Below are 21,270 nucleotides of genomic sequence, written 5' to 3' on the forward strand. Positions count from 1 at the left end.
CCCAGACAGCTGAGGCTCTCGTGCAACATCGCTGGATCAAGTTGGGGGTCAGGTAAGTGTTAGGAGAACTGCTGCACAAAGAAGGTTTTTTTATCTTAAAGTGGATGTAAACCCGAAAATTGTGAGCCAAGTCTTGCCACGAAGAGTTAATCCAGCTCTAAGCAATCCTTTTTTATTGTTCAGTGAGATAAATCTTGACAAACTGAGAAAAACTTTGTCAAATCCTCCCCCTTGCTGTGAGTGACAGGTGATTTACATGTCTTGTGCACTAGCCTAAGACATGCATTATTTTTTAATTCCCACCCCCACTCCTTTCTTCTGCTGCTCTGCAAGGATTAATTGCTCCACACCTCACCATGATTTGGCATGCTGAAGTCATGTGGTTACTTTCCTGTCTTTTCACTGGATGTTAGAGATCATAGCAGAAGTTCAGTGTAAGAAATACACAGGAGAAAATGCATATTGACAATGGGAGTGTAGAGGTGGGCGGGGAGTCTACTGACATCACAACTCCACCCACCGAGCTCCAGACAACAGACCCACCCACAGAATCTGCAGTTTTTCAGCTCTCATAATAGACAGAGGGGAGACATTTGACAGGTAAAGATACATGCAGGAGGCATTTACATCCTTATAGATAACCCCTATGGCAGTAGTTTAGAAAGGATGACATTGGGTTTACATCCACTTTAATGCATAGAATGCATTAAGATAAAAAAAAAAAAAAACTTTTGCCTTTAGAACCACTTTAAATCTTATGTACCTGCAGGTGCGCTGTGCTTTAAAAAGTGCTGCATCTTTGGTGCAGTTTTTCAAAAGCACACCAAAGATGCACCTTCTATTGTAAGTCAATAGGAATGCTTTAAAACCGTATCAGTGTAAAAGAGCTCTTAAAGAGGATGTGTTTACTTCCTCTGTTTCCCTGCAAAGGTAAAGCATAATGGGCTACTATGCATCGCATAGTAGCCCATTACGTGTCACTTGCCTGACACAGGAGCCTGCGAGGTCACCGCTGTCCCCTCTTCAACGAAGCGCCCATCTTTCTTCCGAGTATCTCTGCTCCGGCGCTGTGACTGGCCGGAGCAGCGATGACGTCACTCCGGCGCATGCAAGCGGGAGCCGTCAGTGACAGCATGATCACCTTCACTAACGGCACGCTCAGTGCACCTGCGCTGTTGTCTACGGCGCGCATGCGCCATAGACATCGGTGCCAGTTTGTAGGAAAATATCTCCTTAATCGTGTAGGTTAAGGAGATATTTCTTGCACCTACAGGTAAGCCTTAATCTAGGCTTACCTGTAGGTTAAAGTGGTCTGTAAGAGTTTACAACCACCTTAAAGAGGAAGTAAACTCTTATGCATAGTTTGCACCTATAGGTACTGTAAATCTCTGTAAACATACAGAAGTTTAGGAGATATTTACATTACATGCAGCCAATTATGTCATCGGTGCATGCGCTCTGAAGGAAGGCTACTCGTACCCGTCCTTCAGCTATGTGTGCCTTAAATGAAGGTTCCCGCGTGGGTATGACATCATTGTGGCTCCGGCCTGTCGGTCTGAGTCCACGGAACCGGAAGGAAGATCAGGAGAAGATGGACGCTGCAAAAGGGCTTTGTTTTCAGGTATGTTTCACATAAAGTGCTAGAATGCGATGCGTACTAGCATATTATGCCTTTACCTTGCCTTTTACATTGCAGGTCCTAAAAAAAACAAATAAAAAGAACAGCTAGTATGCATTATTGCGCGGGAGCCTCCGTTCACGGCACAGGCTCGGAAGGAATGGCACACGTGGGTTCGAATGCACCAGTGATGTCACTGGCTGCATGCACTGAAAATATCTCCTAAACTGTACAGGTTTAGGAGATATTTTCAATACACATAGGTAAGCCTTATTATAGGCTTGCCTATAGGTAAATCTGCAGGGGAAGTTTACTTCCCCTTTTAAGCCGCAGAAAAGCGCATCAGTGTAAAAGGGCCCTAACACAAGTACTAATGCTTTTTAGACACTAGAGGGTGTTAAACATACCTTTCTTGTCACTTAGTGTTTAGTAGATTCTCCGTGGAAATATAAGGAATCACTTGCCTTGAAACAACCACTTTTACCTACACGTAAGCCTATATTAAGGCTTATCTGTAGGTGCTAGAAATATCTCCTAAACCTCCATGGTTTAGGAGATATTTACAATAAAGCCGTGCACCGATGTTGACATCGGAGCATGCGAGCTTTACAAAGGGCAGATCGTGCTGTTTCTAAAGGGGGTCATGTCATGACTGGCGGCTCCCACGCGCATGTGTGGGAGTGATGCCCCAGAAGGAAGAGGGGTGAAGATGGACGCTCACTGTTAGTGGGGACAGCGGTGACATCGCAGGCTTCGTTTTCAGGTAAGTGACACATGATCGGCTACTATGCCCCCACCAGGGTTTACTTCCTCTTTAAAGAACTGAGCAATAGCTGACATGGCGAAGGTGGCAAAAGATTTTTCTGGATTTATCAGGGATTTAATTATTTAAATCGACTTCATTTGTTTTTTTTTTTTGTAGCGGAATTGGTGACTAAACTCTACGAGGCAGCTGTGAGAAAAGTCCCTACCAGTGAAGAATATCACTCTCATCTCTTCATGGCTTACGCCAGAGTAGGGGAATATAAGAAGATGCAGCAGGTATAGAAATCATTGCATTTTTTTTATATCCTTTTCAGTCTACAAAATGTAAGTTCACTGTATGTTAACCCTTATTAAAATGATTTAAATCTTGGTGTATTTTCCTTATTGTTTATTGTGCTTTTAATTTGGTGTAGATGCGTTTGATATCTGTAATGTATTAGTGATAGCTCTAGACTGTTACGCTGATGATGAATGATTACTACCTTGTCTTCTTTTGCAGGCTGGAATGGCACTTTATAAAATTGTTCCAAAAAATCCGTATTATTTCTGGTCTGTGATGAGCCTGATCATGCAGGTAAGCAATGAATATATCTTGAGATTGCTGTCACTTCAGTGTAAATATGTGGTCCATTTTAGTATGGTTTATTAGATGAATGGCACACTTCTATAAGGGTTGCTTTCATATTTTTTGTGTTTAACATCATTTGAAAACGCAACCAATTTAAAACTTGCATTTAGTTAGGTTGAAAAAAGTCCATATAGTTCAACGAATGAAGGGGAAACTTAAAAAAAAAAAAAAAAAAAATCATACAATCTCATATACACAATCCTATAGCCACAGTTGATCCAGAGGAAGGCAACAAAACCCCAGCAAAGCATGATTCAATTTGCTCCAGCATGGGTAAAAATTCCTTCCTGATCCCAAAAGAGGCAATCTGATATACTTTGGATCAACTTTACCTATAAATGTTAGTATCCAGTTATATTATGTACATTTAAGAAAGAATCCCAAGCCTTTTTTTAAAGCTACTGAGCTGGCCAGAACCAGCTCTTTAGTATGTCATCTTTTTGGAAGTCTGTATTAAGGTTATGGGACCGCCATGTTTGTCACATTGAAAAATGTGATTCCATATTGTTTAGGTTCTAATTACTTTTGTGCATTTTGATGCACAAGAGCTCACAAAAAAAATTGAAGGAAAGGATTGAATTAGAACTGATTAAAGTTGATAGAGGTTAAATAGGAACAAATGTTATTAAAAAATAGGAATTGGTACGGTTGCCTTAACTGATTTCATTTGCAGATCAAAGGTTGCTCCTCTTCAGATGAATGAAACAATCAATACAGTGTCACATTGTATTTCTAAATAAAGCTTCTAGACAGTGCTTTATAAATACTTTTCAGAAGCTCAGTTTTCGCAGAAGCGATCTGCACAGGAATGGTGTAAGAAGTGTAATTAGCAGTTCTGTATTAACCACTTAGCAATTTACTGCCACAGGGCAGCCCCCGTGCGCAGAATCATGTTTGTGTGATTCTGCATTTCCAGGCAAAGGGGTGCGTGCGCCTGTCTATGCTGTGATTCCTCACAACCCATGCCGATCACCGGGTCCCAGCCAATTATTGACCGCCATCACCTGGTGATCTGTTCTGAGCTTCCCTAAACACAGCTCCGTGAATTGTTTATTCCCTGCTTAGCACACAGTACATACATAAACACTTATTGGGCACACATTTAACCCTTTGATTGCCCTAGATATTAACCCCTTCCTGCCCTGTGTCATTAGTACACTGAAAGTGCATATTATTGTCCATTGCAGTATCTCAGTCCCATTTATAAATCGCTGATAAATTTCATTTGGATACAGCATTGCATGTCTGTGCAGTTGTCAGTTAAAGTAGCACAATGAATAGCAAAAAATGGTCTGGTCGTGAAGGGGGGATGAGCCGAACATGCGAACAGACAAAAAAATTTGTGCGAACACTGTTAAAGTCTATGGGACACAAACGTGAAAAATCTAAAGTGTTCATTTTAAAGGCTTATATGCAAGTTATTGCCATAAAAAGTGTATGGGGACCCGGGTACTGCCCCAGGGGACATGCATGTATCAATGCAAAAAAAAAAGTTTTTTTTAGGAGCAGTGATTTTAATAATGCTTAAAGTGAAACAATGAAAATTAAATATTCCTTAAATATCATGCCTGGGGGTCCCCTTGGTCTACCTGTAAAGTAGCGCATCTTTCCCATGTTTATAACAATACCGCAGCAAAATGACATTTCTAAAGGAAGAAATGTCATTTTAAAATTGGTCTCCGCTGTATTATACTGCTGGATCCCAGCCGGCAATATACATTCAGAATCATTGAACTCCCCAAGTCCATACCAGGCCCTTCGGGTGTGGTATGGATATTAAGGGGAATTCTAGGCCAAAATATATAAAAAAAAAAAAAAAAAAAAGGCGTCCCATGTGAATGGGTATTGGCCCTTGCCTATATACAGTATCTCACAAATGTAAGTAACACCCCTCACATTTTTAAAAAAAATATTTTATTATATCTTTTCATGTGACAACACTGAAGAAAGGACACTTTGCTACGATGTAAAGTAGTGAGTGTACAGCTTGTATAACAGTGTAAATTTGCTGTCCCCTCAAAATAACTCAACACACAGCCATTAATGTCTAAACCGCTGGCAACAAAAGTGAGTACACTCCTAAGTGAAAATGTCCAAATTGGGCCCAATTAGCCATTTTCCCCCCCGTTGTCATGTGACTCATTAGTGTTAAAAGGTCTCGGGTGTGAATGGGGAACAGGTGTGTTAAATTTGGTGTTATCGCTCTCACTCTCTCATACTGGTCACTGAAAGTTCAACATGGCACCTCATGGCAAAGAACTCTGAGGATCTGAAAAAAAGAATTGTTGCTCTACATAAAGATGGCCTAGGCTATAATAAGATTGCCAAGACCCTGAAACTGAGCTGCAGCACGGTGGCTAAGACCATACAGCGGTTTAACAGGACAGGTTCCACTCAGAACAGGCCTCGCCACCAAAGAAGTTGAGTGCCTGTGCTCAGCGTCATATCTAGAGGTTGTCTTTGGGAAATAGACGTAGGAGTGCTGCCAGCATTGCTGCAGAGCTTGAAGGGGTGGGGGGTCAGCCTGTCAGTGCTCAGACCATACGCCACACACTGCATCATATTGATCTGCATGGCTGTCGTCCCAGAAGGAAGCCTCTTCTAAAGATGATGCACAAGAAAGCCCGCAAACAGTTTGCTGAAGACAAGCCGAGTAAGGACATGGATTACTGGAACCATGTCCTGTGGTCTGATGAGACCAAGATAAACTTATTTGGTTCGGATGGTGTCAAGCGTGTGTGGCGGCAACCAGGTGAGGAGTACAAAGACAAGTGTGTCTTGCCTACAGTCAAGCATTGTGGTGGGAGTGTCATGGTCTTGGGCTGCATGAGTGCTGCCAGCACTGGGGAGCTACAGTTCATTGAGGGAACCATGAATGCCAACATGTACTGTGACACATTGAAGCAGAGCATGATCCCCTCCCTTCGGAGACTGGGCCGCAGGGCAGTATTCCAACATAACCCCAAACACACATTCAAGACGACCACTGCCTTGCTAAAGAAGCGGAGGGTAAAGGTGATGGACTGGCCAAGCATGTCTCCAGACCTAAACCCTATTGAGCATCTGTGGGGCATTCTCAAATGGAAGGTGGAGGAGCGTAGGGTCTCTAACATCCATGATGTTGTCATGAAGGAGTGGAAAAGGACTCCAGTGGCAGCCTGTGAAGCTTTGGTGAACTCCATGCCCAAGAGGATTAAGGCAGTGCTGGGAAATAATGGTGGCCACACAAAATATTGACACTTTGGGCCCAATTTGGACATTTGCACTTAGGGGTGTACTCACTTTGTTGCCAGCGGTTTAGACATTAATGGCTGTGTGTTGAGTTATTTTGAGGGGACAGCAAATTTACACTGTTATACAAGCTGTACACTCATTACTTTACATTGTAGCAAAGTATAATTTCTTCAGTGCTGTCACATGAAAAGATATAATAAAATATTTACAAAAATGTGAGGGGTGTACTCCCTTTTTGTAAGATACTGTATAGGCCTTTGTGTTTTTGTGTTTTGTTTGTTTTTTTCCCTTCTTTCTATTTTTCGGGTCCATCGTCGCAGTGATTGAAGATGGATGGACATCGCGGGACCCTTTTTTAAATTTTTTTTTTTAATAAAAGGAATTGTCAAACTCTCTCCTGTCGTGTTTTACTTTTTTGGTGAATGGGTAGGGGTACCCCCTACCCATTCACTTAGGGGGGCCTGGGATGTGGGGTCCCCTTGTTAAAGGGGCTTCCAGATTCCAATAAGCCCCCCGTCTGCAGACCGCCACAGCCACCGGGCAAGAGTTGTGGGGAAGAGGCCCTTGTCGCCATCAACATGGGGACAAGGTGCTTTGGGGGAACCTCAATACCAATTTTTTTTTTTATTTTGGTGCAGGGTTAACCACTTCTTCAATACACTGTGTTGCCTCACTGACTGAATATAGAGTCAGAGCGTGCTGTGATTGGCCAGAGCATGCTTTGGTCAATCATACAGCAATGCACTGCGATCTCGCAGTGCATTATGGGGCGTTCCACAGCGCTCAAATTTTCCACGAGCGCCCCATAATATTTGCTTTTCGGCGAACACCAGATGTTAGGGTAAAACTTACGTTTAACTCAAACATCGAGCTCATCCCTAGAAGGGGTTAAAAACTTCCAGAGCTCAAGTGGTTAAACATTTTTTTGAAAATACATACATACATACATATTCTATAATCTTTGGCAACCATCAACCTTGTCTGTGTATATCTGCTTTGTAAACCAGTCCATTTTAAATTCTTTATTTTCTCTAGTCTATTTCAGCTCAGGATAAAAAATTGTCTAAAACAATGTTTTTGCCACTGGCTGAAAGAATGGTTGAGAAGATGGTAAAGGAGGACAAGATAGAAGCAGAAGCTGAGGTATGATCACTTTTTTTATTTTTTAGAAAAAGTTTTTCCCAGTTTCCTATTACATGTGTGAGCTCATGGCTAATATTGGTCACATGGTAACATTAGTTAGAAAACTAATTTCTCTAACGGACAAAGAAATCAGATGTGCCTTGTGGCAGCAGTCTAAAGATTGTAGCTAACATTTCCCAGAATTATTATCCCCCACTCCTGTAATTGGCTCACTTTATTTAATTTTTCATACTTTTTCATAGCATAGGAAGTTTGCAGGGAATATGGCATCCCTGACAACATTATTTCCTGTGAGATATTTGCAATACATCTACAAGGATGTCAAGCATGCAGCATGTCTTCTTTTAACTCTGGGGAATGATATGTGATAGTATAGCCAAAAGTGCTACCAATGTTTAATGTAAATGGATGTTTGTGCCATGTGTTAGGAGCCCTTACAATTTTCTTCTTTTGGTCCCTTTTTTTTTTTTTTTTTGTTAAATATACCATTTTAGTGTGGTGTGTTTTTGAACAAAAAAAAAGGGCAAAAAGAGGTTTTGATGTTTTCTGTAGCCCTGTCCTAGGGTGACAGCGCTGCTTTGCCATACATATATGGTGTAAAGCGTAAGCATCTCTCTCTGGGCAATATGTCCACACCTCAAAATTGGTTGCCATGTCGGTGACTCCGACGGATCGAACGCAAGATACGCTACTCCAAACATTTTCCTTTTCAATGAAGCATGACTTAACTGTATCTTGGTATTAAACTGTCCCCCTCATATGATGGGCTCTACCAGGCCAATTATTCAGCATTGTTTATGCAATTTTCTGTCCTCTTAACCTCCTTGGAGTCATCTCTCACTGTCATGGTTTGGTAGAATTAATGCAGTTCGCATGACCTATCTTCCTAAACTCTTCTTTGTTTTCAGAGTTCCTCCAGTCCCCATACCTCCTCATATTATTGGAATCCACTAGCGGAGTGTTTTACAATTCTCCCTGGGGGTCTTCTTGCCCTTGCCGCGTATTATTCACCCACAAGATAAATTGTGAACTTTCAATCTTCAGGTTTACTATCTAGCAGGTAATATAGCTCCACTCTTAATACTTCATGCTACTTGTCTTCCGTTCTAGGCAACTATTGACATGATTGACTCTCATTCTATCTCAATATTTGCCTTGCCCTGGCTCCCTCCAGAGTCCTGTCCCTGTACCTTAGGCCCTGCTCTGCTCTATACTCTTCGACTTTGGGACTTCCCACCCCCCCACCTTTCCAATCTTGAAGATCCAACGCAGTTCCACTAGTGGTCCAAGGACTTTACGAATGTTCACTCTCTCCTCACGCCTACCAGGATTCTGACCTTTGAAACCCCCTAGTTCCTCACATGAGATACCTTTTACGCGAGCTTTTCCGTTACTTATAGCTCCGTCTCTTTGTTTCTGGCCTCCTTTGATCCCAACCCACCCCATATAGTCTGATGCCCTTTGAAAGTCTTTGTCGCTCTTGTCCACACTCACCGGGCCTTGTTTCTCTGGTTTACACCTCGATAATTTCTATCAAGCAACCCCCCTGTAAGACAATACAGGCAACGATGGGAACTGGGTTCAACGCTGGATCCTCAGGGCTGGCAGATCATGACTTTGGCTTTCTCTAAGTGTTCGATAAATGTTGTTCTTTAAAATGCGTATGAAATGGTGTTATATGCCAGCTCGTTTTGGCTTGCATTATCCTTCGACTTATTTTTGCAGTGGTAACAACCTAGGAACAATGGCGCATATTTAGTGGAATTGTCCAAGGGTGAGCAGACTATGCTTTGCTTCGTACATTGTTACGCTCTAAAGCCTAGTACACACGGGCTGAATGTCGGGCGACACTGGCCGGTTCAATAGAAACTGGCTGACATTTGTCCCACGTGTATGGCAGCCGGTCCGGGTCATTACCAAAAACAGTCTGCCGATCAGCACTCTTAACCAAAGCCACTGACAGATTTGCTGTCTGATTTATCATGACGAATTTCTTAGTTTGGCAACCTTGGATATCGCATTCTCACCTTTTGCGTTTTCATCATCTGTTGTTAGACATTTGATACACCTGCACCTCTGACCCCTGAGATGCTCTTGTTACTCTTGCTGTTTTTCTCCTCCCCTCTTTCCTCCCCTTTTTATCCTCCTTTTTTCTTTTTCTCCTCCTGGGTTTTTTCCCCTCTGGGTTATGCGTTAGGCATAGTGGTCCTTTTTTGGCTGTTCTTTTCTGGTTCCTTTTCCGTTTTTACTGTTTGACAACTTTCACTTTGTGTGCGACCATTATGTCTCTATTTGCATTATATGTGGACTCTTATCTGCCCATTGTGTACCCAATTTCATCTTCCTATATTGTTTTTATTTGTGCACTATTTGGTGCTAATGAAATATGTGCTGTTTTTTTGTATTTTTTTTTTCTGTTGCTATCCATTAATAAAACTTATTGTAACAGAAGTGTGAGCATCCTCACCCTAGGACAGGAAGTGTTACTTACAGAATCAGCAAGTGAAAATAGAGGCCTTTTAAAAAGCTGAAATATTACATTTTTTGTTTTTGTTCTTGGGCCATTAACCTTTTTATACATATGCTTGTTTTATACGATTTTTGTATTTTCTAGGTTCCAGATTCTCCTTTCTGAAATTTTCTTCTTGATCATGGTTTCTCAATGGTTATATTATGTACGCATTTATAAATATGTATCTAGTGGAGTGTGCTCTGTATAATGGTTCCAATTTTTGGATACTTTAAACTGTTTTGAGGTTGAAGCAAACAAGCCAGGGTGATTACTTCTTTGGCTTCACATACCACTTGGTGAGAAACCGAGTCCTAGACTTTGGAGCATCTTAAGTGCTTATCTAGCACACTCATCTGGCAGCAGACACAATTAAGCTGCTTGTGTATAGGTTTACTCCTAAGAAAGAGGCTTAAATTAAATTACATCTTTCACCCCATCAGCAATGATACACCTTGATACACATTTAATTGTTAGAATTAGTCAGATTATGGCTGCTTTAATTGCAGTAAATTGAAATTGGCTCATTTTACGTTTAATGAATTAATAAGTTGTGGCAGTTTAATGTTTTTTCCATGTAGCAATGGCATTTTCATTTATTTAGTTTCAGCAGTGTGATTGCTGTCTGTTGCAGGTTGAACTGTACTACATGATTTTAGAACGTTTGGGGAAATATGAAGAGGCACTAGAAGTTATCAGGGGCAAGCTAGGAGGTATGTCTCTAACAGGAGTCATTTTTACTTTAACTTGTGCGTATGCTTAAAAGATATTTGCAGAAAATTGTTCAATGGGATTTCCTGAGTTTGTGCGGTTATGGTTTTGGAAGCGGGTGACGAAGGAACTTATTTGGGAAGCCGCACAGTCTTTAATGCAATGAAGAGGGGTTTTATTCACAATGAAAGATACAGTTTATTTCTTCAGATACTGGAACAGTTTCAACCACCACTTTTTATGTTATTAAGTTCAACAGGTGTACAGGTAAGTAATTATCCTGCTTTTAACTCGCTGGGAAAAGGAAACCTGTCATCTGCATAACAACCAAGTGACCAATTTGTTTGCCCAGTTTACAAGGAAAGCAGAGTCCTATCAAAATAGATACAAAGGAGTTGATTTACCAAGGGCAAATATGCTGTTTACTTTGCAAGGGAAATTTCCCAAGAGCTTAGTGAATGTGGTGGAATTTCACCTTGTAAAGAAGACCCAATCGCAAGGCAAATGAGAATACAACAGCATTTTTACTTTTAACCGATTTGATGAAAGTCAGCAGAGCATTCACTAAGATCTAGGGAAACTTTCCTTTCAAATTGCAATTTCCTTTAAAAAAAATTTGAACAGTTCCCTTTAGTAAACCCACCCCAGAGTAACAAAAAAAGATAATGAGAATGGTCAAAATCCTTTGAAAAGAACCAACAAAGAAACTCGTACCTCAATCACATATACAGATAAAGATCATGATCCCTGTTTAATCCTTGGGGATACAGTGAGGAGAGCTTTCTCGACACGCCTCATATTTTTCTAAGAGCAACAATGGGGGTCTCCTCATCCTCTGATCATTTTGGGCATCTTCTAAATCACTCCAGTATGATTCTTTATGATATTTTTTTTTTTTTCAGTGAAGTGTCTTGTCTAATAGCATAAATTGGATGATGCGTGTTGTCCTTGTAGCTCCATTAGATGGGAAGAACACTTCGCCCTTGAGCCCAGGTTCACACTTGTGTGAACATAGACATCACATGTGATTTGCACCCGCACTGCGATACCGATCGCATGCAATGTCTGTGCAATACGAGTTCAGCCATACAGTTGTATGGCTGAACTCGCATTGGATTTGCACGAAAACAGTGCAGGATCACATTGGTGTTCTGATTCCTGTGTGGGTTCACAGTTCGCACTGTGATCTGTAAACCGATCATGGGGTGCCGTTAACATTGTATTGACACCCACAGCTGTTCGTAGAGGGCAGTGTGAACTGCCTGCAGGAGAGATGCGATACGGGAACCAGCGCTGTAATTGCCCCGGTTCCGGCATCGCATATGTGTGAACCTAGGCTAAACCTGAACTCCATCGGTATTTCCACTTTTGCAGGTAAATTTGAGAAAACCCCACTGTTTGCTTTCCCATTTACACAGCATACCTTTTAAAAAGATAAAATAAATGAAAAAAGCCCTTATAAGGTGCTCTCTGCAGGATGGTCTACACTTGAGTTGGTGTACTCCTTATGGACACGCTTACCCTATACTCTGCTCCCTACTCTGAGTACCTCCACAGGAAAGTAACTTCACTTGTAGCTTTGGCAGGCTACAGAACAGGCTAAAGGTAATCCATGCAAAATCATAGGCGAATATTTGCTCTGCCAAAGGCCTGCACAACACTCAGCCACATTGAGTGACAATTTGTCCCTTGTGTCGAAGCAAGAGCCAGCTCTAACACTGAAATCAGCATCTGGTTCTAGCTCTATTTCAGGCACACAACAAGCAACCTGTTTTACTAAAGCAGAATTCCCTGCATCTATTTCATGTTTCCTCAGACAGATTTATGAGCACAGCCCTCTTCTAGGGCCCAAAAATGCCACACTTTTATTTATTTATTTTTTTCCTACTCTATTTCTCCACTTAGGTCAGATTCCAATATGCCGGCCATAGAGGATGCAGAGATTCGGGATCTGAGAGGCTATTCAGGCAATATTGAGAGGAAGCTGTGGAAGATTTGTCTTCCCTAGATTATTGCTATATTGAAGAGGGAGGCTTCGCACAGCATGCTGGCTAAAGTTGAGAAACTCATTTCCTCATTTAACAAAAGCCTTGGCATTGTGCAACTTGACTCTCCTATCTCACCATGCTCATTTTGGGTACAAAGAATCCTGCAAAACATTCCCTGTTCTTGAACAGATAGAATGTTCTATTTATGACAACTGGATCACTCCAGAAAGGCTTTTCACTCCCCCAAAAATCGTTGCTGTACTCTTTCCAGTGGAAAAAGGTTTGCAAAGAAGTGGGCTATTCCTCTGGTTGATTCTGCGGTCTCTGTCCTAATCAAACATCTCACTTTACCTATTGCACCTATTCCTCCTTTCACAGATTTTGCAGAGAAAACATAGAGATTTGTAGAGGCTGGCTTTACTTTTTCAGGTCCAGCGCTGCAAGCAGTTCTTTCTATATTTTCAGTATATCAAACTGAAGCAAACTATGAACAACCAACATGACACTGTATTTCATGATTGTGCTGTTAGAGTAATTAAAGCAATTGCCTTGTCCGCTGCTTTTTTTTGTGTGGATTTCCTAGACATGCCATAAGACAAATATGTAGAATGACTTATCTCAGTTCACATGCGAAGAATCTTATGGCTAAAAGCGTGGATAGATGAAGCTACCAGTAAAAGGTACCTCACACTTATGCCTTTTCAAATAAGATGTCTGGTGATACATTAACCAATTTGTTTGAGGTTACGCTGAATCGTTTTACTTTCCACACTGGTAGGTCCTAAAACCCCCTTTTTAGGACTCCCTAGCTTCTCTAAAGCTAGAGCACCTGTCTGCTCTAACCAGGCTTCAGTTTCAAAGCCAAAGTTCAGCCCTTCCTTTTGTTGCAAGGCATGGCTGACTAAAGCCACCAAGCCTTCCCAAAGTCCTCTTCACAATGATGGGGTGTCCTCATTCTTAAAATTGGGAGAAGTCTATTACAAGTTATCTCTTACAGATGTCTCAGATGTACATAATAGAAAGTGGTGACAGGGTAGGGTTTTCAACTCTAATTTCAAATCAAGCAAAAACTGTCCAAGCACAGTTCGATTTGCAGAATGCCCTAAATCATCCCTTGTACAAGATAGTAGTTGTGCCAGTACTGCCACAAGACATCTTCAAAGGATTCTCTTCAAACCGTTTTATGGTACCAAGCCCTAGCTGGGATGTTTGTCCTATTCTGGAGTTAATATTCATTGACAAGTTCTTTAAAATTCCAAAATGTATTCTGCAAGTTCGGTAATTGCCTCTGAGACGAGGGGAATACGTGGCATCCATGGACATGCAGGATGCCATGTTCCCATTTAACCATGTCAGCGCTTTCTACGATTTGCAGTGGCAGGCAGTCGCTTCCAGTTTGTTGCACTGCCCTTTGACCCATCCTCTGCTTCCAGAGTAATTCACAAAGTTCTTATCACCTCTGCTTGCCATTCTCAGAACTTGGGGCATTCAAGTCACAAGCTGTCTAGATTACTTACTTCTGAAGGACTCCATCTCCCTCCAATCTATCAGAAAATGTTTGCAAGACAACCGAAATGCGCCAGGCCTTCGGCTGGGTAATTGCAACAAATCTGCTTTCCAGCCTTTCCTTCCTCCTTGAATACCCAGATAACCTCACAGACCAAAGGTCGCTATCCAGCATTCCCTGCAGTTCACACCCCAGGAGTAGACCGCTGGAAAGCCGATTGCCTCAGCAGCTATTGGCTGGATTAACAGTAGATGGGCCCTTCATGCAGATGTCTTTATTGGATATGCGTAAGACTGCTCCCAGATCTTCTGTTCATACTTTTTTCATCGTTTTACCTGGTGTAAAGCCTTGTACACATGATCAGATTTTCGGACGACCGTTCATCCGTTTTTTGTTGCATGCTAGCCTCCTGTCGAAAGCGAAGAGGGTTACTCACAATACGACCAAATTCAACTTCAGAAGCGACATAATGTATTGAATAGTTTTGTATGTATTCTTTAGTAACTGAGCATGCGTAGTCCTGCTCTTACGTTTTTTTTTTTCGTCCAAAAACAATACTAATTAACTGAAAATCGGACGTTGAGTTCACATACAACAAAAATTTTAGTGTCTGCACATCCAGCTTTTGTCGGACGAAAAATCGTAATCGGCTGTCGAAAGCACCATACAAACGACCTCAAAATCTTCTCTCACAGCAGTACTCTGAATTTAAATCATCTGGCCCTTGTTGTTTGAGCCTGTTGGAGCAGTTATTTTTGCATCATTGTTGCCCACCCTTCCTAATTGTTTGGAGAGGTCCCATGGTTGTGAATAACTCTGTGTACTGTACGATTTAAGATGCAAGGCATTTTTTTTACCTGTTGTGACGGATACCCCGGCTGTGTGCCTCCACCAGACCTGTGTCTCCTGTTCTCCAAACACACCCGACAGACTCGCAATAACCAGCCCTTAACACTCCAATCACGAGGCAAACCACATAGGTGTTGAGACTTAAACATGCAGAGGATAAACTGTTTGTTAAGTACAAAACATACACCTTTAAACACAGGGACACTCCCCTTAGCCTTGTCATAGAGGGGGTAGGGGACAAGGAACCAATGGAAAATCAACACTTGTTCATTCAAACAGAAACTATAGTTGAAACACACAAAGGGATTATGATAAGCAGGCAGCCCCTCCTTACGCATCCCCCGCTGGGATGTGTCTCCACACCTTTTGTCTACGTGCCATGACCTAACCAAATGAAACACAATAACAAGAGGGGGAGGATGGGGGAGAAGGGATCCAACTTATAAAGAGACATCATTACATTATCCCAACGCCATTTTAGCCCCAAGTCTCTCGTTCTCTGCTTGGCCATAGTCTGTGGGTAGGAGGTCAGCCCACAGCCCCCTCCAAAACACAGTGACCGTGGGTTCTGTCACAACAATTAAGTCAAAAATTCCCCTTTTTCTGAGAATACAATGCATTGTCCGTAATGAGACAGAAAATCCTTTAATAGGGTTGTAAACCTCACCCTAATGCATTCTATGCATTGAGGTGAATAACCTTTGTGTTGTAGCTCAAAATTGGGGTTGTGATCTGTCCACTTATTTTGGTATGAATGCACCAACATGCCTCCATCCCATAAGGTACAGAAAAAATGGAGAATGGAGATGGGACTTTGTGTGAGGCATGTTGGTGAATAAGTCCACATTACAAAAAATGTTATGATGGGATGTCTAAAGTGGATCCTGTATCCAGTGATGATACCCACAACATATATAGCAAGAAAATGATATATACTTTAATACAAAAAGATCATAAAACCAAATACATAATAAAAGGAATACATTTGGGCTACAATGAAGCATGTTATCATACGTAGGTTTACAGACATGATTCGAATAGTGTTTATACATGTACAGGACATGATAAAATGGTATATTACATGGTACAGTGGATAAAAGTATGCATCAATAGATGTTAACTCTACGCGTTTCTTGGCTTGAAACCAATTGTCAGGAGTCTGATGCAGTGTAGCTGCATTGAAAAAATAGCTATGTGTCAGTAGAAGTATGGGGAAAATGGACGCATAAAAATGCAAATTTATTTTAATATACTCACAAAAGATGCATGGGTGGATGATAACCCATACATTATGGTGCAATGTTGGTCCGGGTACACTGAATCTCCCCCGAGGTTGAGGCAGAGAGCACGCTCCAAAGGACCGTCGGCCCCGACCGACAGGGTGGCCAGGGCATCTACAAGGGCCACCAAGCAGGGACAGATGACGAGGCCCAGGGGATGGGAAAACCACTGGGAATGAAAAGAGGAGATGTGAGTGTGAGTGACTTGAGTGAAAGGTGGGGAGTGAGTGTGGAGGGAGGACAAGAGGTAGGGCCCAAGGTGTGCATATGTATGGAATTGTGAAATAGCCCATCACAAAAGGAAGAAGTGTGTGAGACAAAATGTGAGTGTACAAAACGGGAAGCCACTGCAGGTGTCAGTGGAGAAGTGTGGAAGTGTACAGGGAGATTACCTGTGGTGAGACCGCCGGGCCAAGTGACGTGCCCCGAGGAGACATGGTGAGCGCTCGAGATGCCCGGCCAATGACGGCCGTTATAAAGCCGAGGGCTAGGGGCGCGCTCACGCCAGCGTCATGGGCGGGCATAGTGACGCGACGGGGGGCGGGCAGCCAGGAACCTCGTGCGGCCACCTCCCAACCCCTCAGCGTCAAGGCCCTAGTAGGTAAATCACCAAAAAAGCTCCGCCTACGGCAGCCGGAGGCGCCAGAGGCGGGACGTGGGAGTCATGACGCCGATGCGTCGAGGCCAAGGCCCGCCCCCGTCAATGGTGGGACGGGTGGCGGGTCATGGACTGGGCGCATCGCAACCCCGGGAGAGGACCAGATATGTCCCGGTACCGACTGCATGAAGAGAGTAGTAGAAAAATAATGTGAATGATCGAGAAGGATAAAATGTAAATATTATGGAAAAAGGAAAGTAAAAGGAAAAAGCAAAGTAAAAAAATAATAAACAAGCCTTATGAAGGCTAATAATCTCTGCCCTGATTATCAGCAATGGTTGGCAGAGAAAGTGACATAATAGCCACAGAATCTTGCAATGAATAAAATCATTAAGCAAGAGAGTGTGGAGGTAATTAGCTATAGCCCTGAATAAATATGTGGTATTACTAAGGGAAAAGCAGAAAAAAAGTACAAAATGGGAGACAAATTATGAGGGTAAAAGAATGAATAAAAGCAAAAACAAAGAACAGCTTTAGCCCTGAATTAAATCAGTTTATATTGTCTGACTAAAGGGAAAACAAATAAACCCAATAAACAAAGAAAAAAAAAACAAAAAAAAAAGAAAAGAAAAACAAAAAGGGAACAGCTTTAGCCCTGAATTAAATCAGTATTTGCCTGACTAAAGGGAAAACAATGACGATACAGATTTTCAGCCCTGAATTGAATTAGTATTAATTTAGCTAAAAAAGGGAATGACGGAAGCAAAGGAAAAGAATTAGATATACTAACGGTATCAATTGCTGTGTTAGTGTAACTCTTGCACTGAAGTAAGTCAGTAAGCGAGAGGGGGACCATAGGTGTCTATAACATGAAAGATACCAAGGAAAAGGGGAAGACGACAAAGACAAAACAAAAATAAGGGATAAATGATGAGACAGAATGAAGCGTAGGTAGGATGGGAAATGGGTGGGTATGGCGTAAGAAAAGTAAATAGGGTTGGGAGGTATGAGCTGGATAGGTGGATTGTCAGGTCACAGGGAACAGGTGTCTGCCACCCTGGTAGGTATATGTCAAAATTGGGGTTGTGACCTGTCCACTTATTTTGGTATGAATGCACCAACATGCCTCCGTCCCATAAGGTACAGAAATAATGGAGAATGGAGGTGGGACTTTGTGTGAGGCATGTTGGTGAATAAGTCCACATTACAAAAAATGTTATGATGGGATGTCTAAAGTGGATCCTGTATCCAGTGGTGATACCCACAACATATATAGCAAGAAAATGATATATACTTTAATACAAAAAGATCATAAAACCAAATACATAATAAAAGGAATACATTTGGGCTACAATGAAGCATGTTATCATACGTAGGTTTACAGACATGATTCGAATAGTGATTATACATGTACAGGACATGATAAAATGGTATATTACATGGTACAGTGGATAAAAGTATGCATCAATAGATGTTAACTCTACGCGTTTCTTGGCTTGAAACCAATCGTCAGGAGTCTGATGCAGTGTAGCTGCATTGAAAAAATAGCTATGTGTCAGTAGAAGTATGGGGAAAATGGACGCATAAAAATGCAAATTTATTTTAATACACTCACAAAAGATGCATGGGTGGATGATAACCCATACATTATGGTGCAATGTTGGTTCGGGTACACTGAATCTCCCCCAGCCAAGAAACGCGTAGAGTTAACATCTATTGGTGCATACTTTTATCCACTGTACCATGTAATATACCATTTTATCATGTCCTGTACATGTATAATCACTATTCGAATCATGTCTGTAAACCTACGTATGATAACATGCTTCATTGTAGCCCAAATGTATTCCTTTTATTATGTATTTGGTTTTATGATCTTTTTGTATTAAAGTATATATCATTTTCTTGCAATATATGTTGTGGGTATCATCACTGGATACAGGATCCACTTTAGACATCCCATCATAACATTTTTTGTAATGTGGACTTATTCACCAACATGCCTCACACAAAGTCCCATCTCCATTCTCCATATTTTCTTTGTGTTGTAGCACCCCCCCCCCCTTTTTTCTTACATGAGCCTTATCATTCCAGCAATGGGGACAAGCACAGCAGCTCTAGCCATTGTCTCGGGTCCTCATTGGACAGATGGATAGCAGGGGGAGCCAATGGCTCCCCCTGCTGTCAAATCCAGTGACATGGGAGCCGGGGGGTGGGGCCGAGTCCTGCTATCTGTGTCAGTGGAGGCAGCAACAGGACTCGGGAGCACGCCCGCACAAATGCCCCCTTGGAAAGCAGATCTACGAGGGGCACTCGAAGAGGAGGAGCCAAGACCGCCGCGGGGGGATCCCAGAAGAGGAGGATAGGGGCAATTCTGTGCAAAACCCTTGCGAAATTGTCGCCAACATTAAACAATAAAAAAAATCAGTCAATTTCATACGTAGTTTTGACGTCTCACGTACAAGTGGGGGCATCTAGTAGTTCCACTCATGCGTGATAATTTTCAAGAGATGTTTTACGGCCGACCTTCACACCAACGAATAGAATATCGTTCATTCGCAAACAATACAACACAATTTTTGTCAATGGGTTATCGGGTATTACTTGCTGGGCATCAACGAGTAGAAAATCGGCGATCATTCTCAGAATGGAAATTTTCACCCAATTTTTTTTTTTTTAAATGTATTTATTTTTTCTTATCGTGTATTCCTGCTATAAAACTATATAACCATGTTAAATTCCACACTCGATATAAATAAAAAGTGAAAGTGAGGACAGCTGCTTGCACATGTTAACAGATACAAACCTACTACAAATAATTCACACACAGTGCAGCTCTTATCACAAAAGCATGAATTAACTTCAATACAAGAAAACTTATAAAGTCAGTCCTTACAAAGAAAATCCATGCATAAGTGTTATTTAAAAAAATAAAGAATAAAAAGCCCACAAATGTGCGAAAAAATTACCTCCCATAATTATAAACCAGAATAAAAACAGTTCCAAAAGGGCAAGCTCCAAAGAGGAAAAAGCAAGAAGACGCCCCAAAGGTCCAGTGGAGTTGGCTGCTCACCAAAGGTTATTGGCTTTCAAATGAATGAAAAGCAAGAAGCACTTTAGGGGATAAACCACAAATGAATCCGCAAATTAACAATGTCATAAAGTCAGCAACCGGTTCCTGGCGGCCACAGTTCGTTGTGACGACATGTTGGGCAATGCCCTGCGCTTTTCTTCATACGTTTGACGTCAGGGGCGTGGCTGGCCAGAAGGAACCTGTTGCCGAAAGCAAATAACCTTTGGTAAGCAGCCACCTTCACTTCCACTGGAGCTTTGGGGTATCTCCTTGCTTTCTCCTCTTTTGGAGTTTGCCCTTTTGGAACTGTGTTTTTTCAGCGTTATGATTGTGGCAAGTACTTTTTTTGCACATTTGTGGACTTTATTCTTTCTTTTCTTGTATATCAACACTTTTATGCATGGATTTTTACTTTATTTTTTGTAAGGACTGATTCTTTTTGTGTTCTTGTATTTAAGTTCTTTTTTTTTTTTTTTTGTTAAGCGCTGCATTTTGTGTGAAGGATTTCCCTACAAAACCTTTCCATAGGTTACCAATAGCCATTATTACCAGTTGAAAAATCAAAGAATCTGATCTGGGATATATGGTAAATGATGAGCTGCCCAAAATGAAAAGGGGGAGGACTGCATTTTTTGTTTTAAGTAGTGTAAGGTGTGGTGGACCCACAAACTTTTCATTACATTCCCAAGGGTTAAATAGAAATTATAACATTTATGTGGATGATTAACACTTCATGCAGTGTGTTTTTCGTCTGCTTTTTTACAGAGTGCTTTGGCCCAGAAAGAAATCTATTTTTGGTTCTTTCTGAAGGATTTTGACCATTCAAAATATTCTTTATTACTTTAATTGGTTACTTGATTGCTATGCAGTTGATATATTTGCTGCCTCTTCCCAGTCTGTTGAATGTGAGATAGTTACTTACTTGTAACCTGTTGAACTTGGGTGGCAGCAGTTGAAACTGTTGTTCAAATAGACCATTCACTTTATAAGGAAAGTTGCACTTTTTAAGGGATTTTTCTAGGGTTGCACTGATACTAGTATCGGTGCCGATACAGAGCATTTGCACGAGTACATGTACTCGCACCGATACCTGGACAGTCGGAGATGCTCTGTGCAGGCAGTTACAAGTAACGATCTCTCCTATGTAGATTTCAATAAAGCATCTGACAGCCGCTTCCCCTCTCTCCCGCGGCTCTCTGCTGCTTTGTTGAAATGTATACAGGGGGATCGGTGCTTGTAACCCCTGCCCTATGCTGATCGTCCCTGACTGTCCCCTGTGTCCTCCTAAGGTCCCCCTCCATGTGCTCTTCCACCCTATCTGTCCTGCCCCAGATCAGTCAGGTTAGTCAGGATGGAGAGTGGAGGAA

At 41.8% G+C, this 21,270-nt stretch overlaps 1 protein-coding gene across 1 annotated transcript in view; it reads left to right on the forward strand.

Moving 5' to 3' along the window:
- Window positions 1–21,270, forward strand: part of NAA25 (N-alpha-acetyltransferase 25, NatB auxiliary subunit) — a 102,832-nt gene that overhangs the window by 25,466 nt on the left and 56,096 nt on the right. The window contains exons 4-7 of the mRNA XM_073626004.1: window positions 2,541–2,659; window positions 2,883–2,957; window positions 7,281–7,388; window positions 10,532–10,610. Of these exons, the coding sequence (XP_073482105.1) occupies window positions 2,541–2,659; window positions 2,883–2,957; window positions 7,281–7,388; window positions 10,532–10,610 (381 nt within the window). The remainder of the gene's footprint in view (window positions 1–2,540; window positions 2,660–2,882; window positions 2,958–7,280; window positions 7,389–10,531; window positions 10,611–21,270) is intronic.

The sequence above is a fragment of the Aquarana catesbeiana genome, linkage group LG01 (genome assembly GCF_042186555.1).
Source record: "Aquarana catesbeiana isolate 2022-GZ linkage group LG01, ASM4218655v1, whole genome shotgun sequence".
In the NCBI taxonomy this organism is placed as follows: domain Eukaryota; kingdom Metazoa; phylum Chordata; class Amphibia; order Anura; family Ranidae; genus Aquarana; species Aquarana catesbeiana.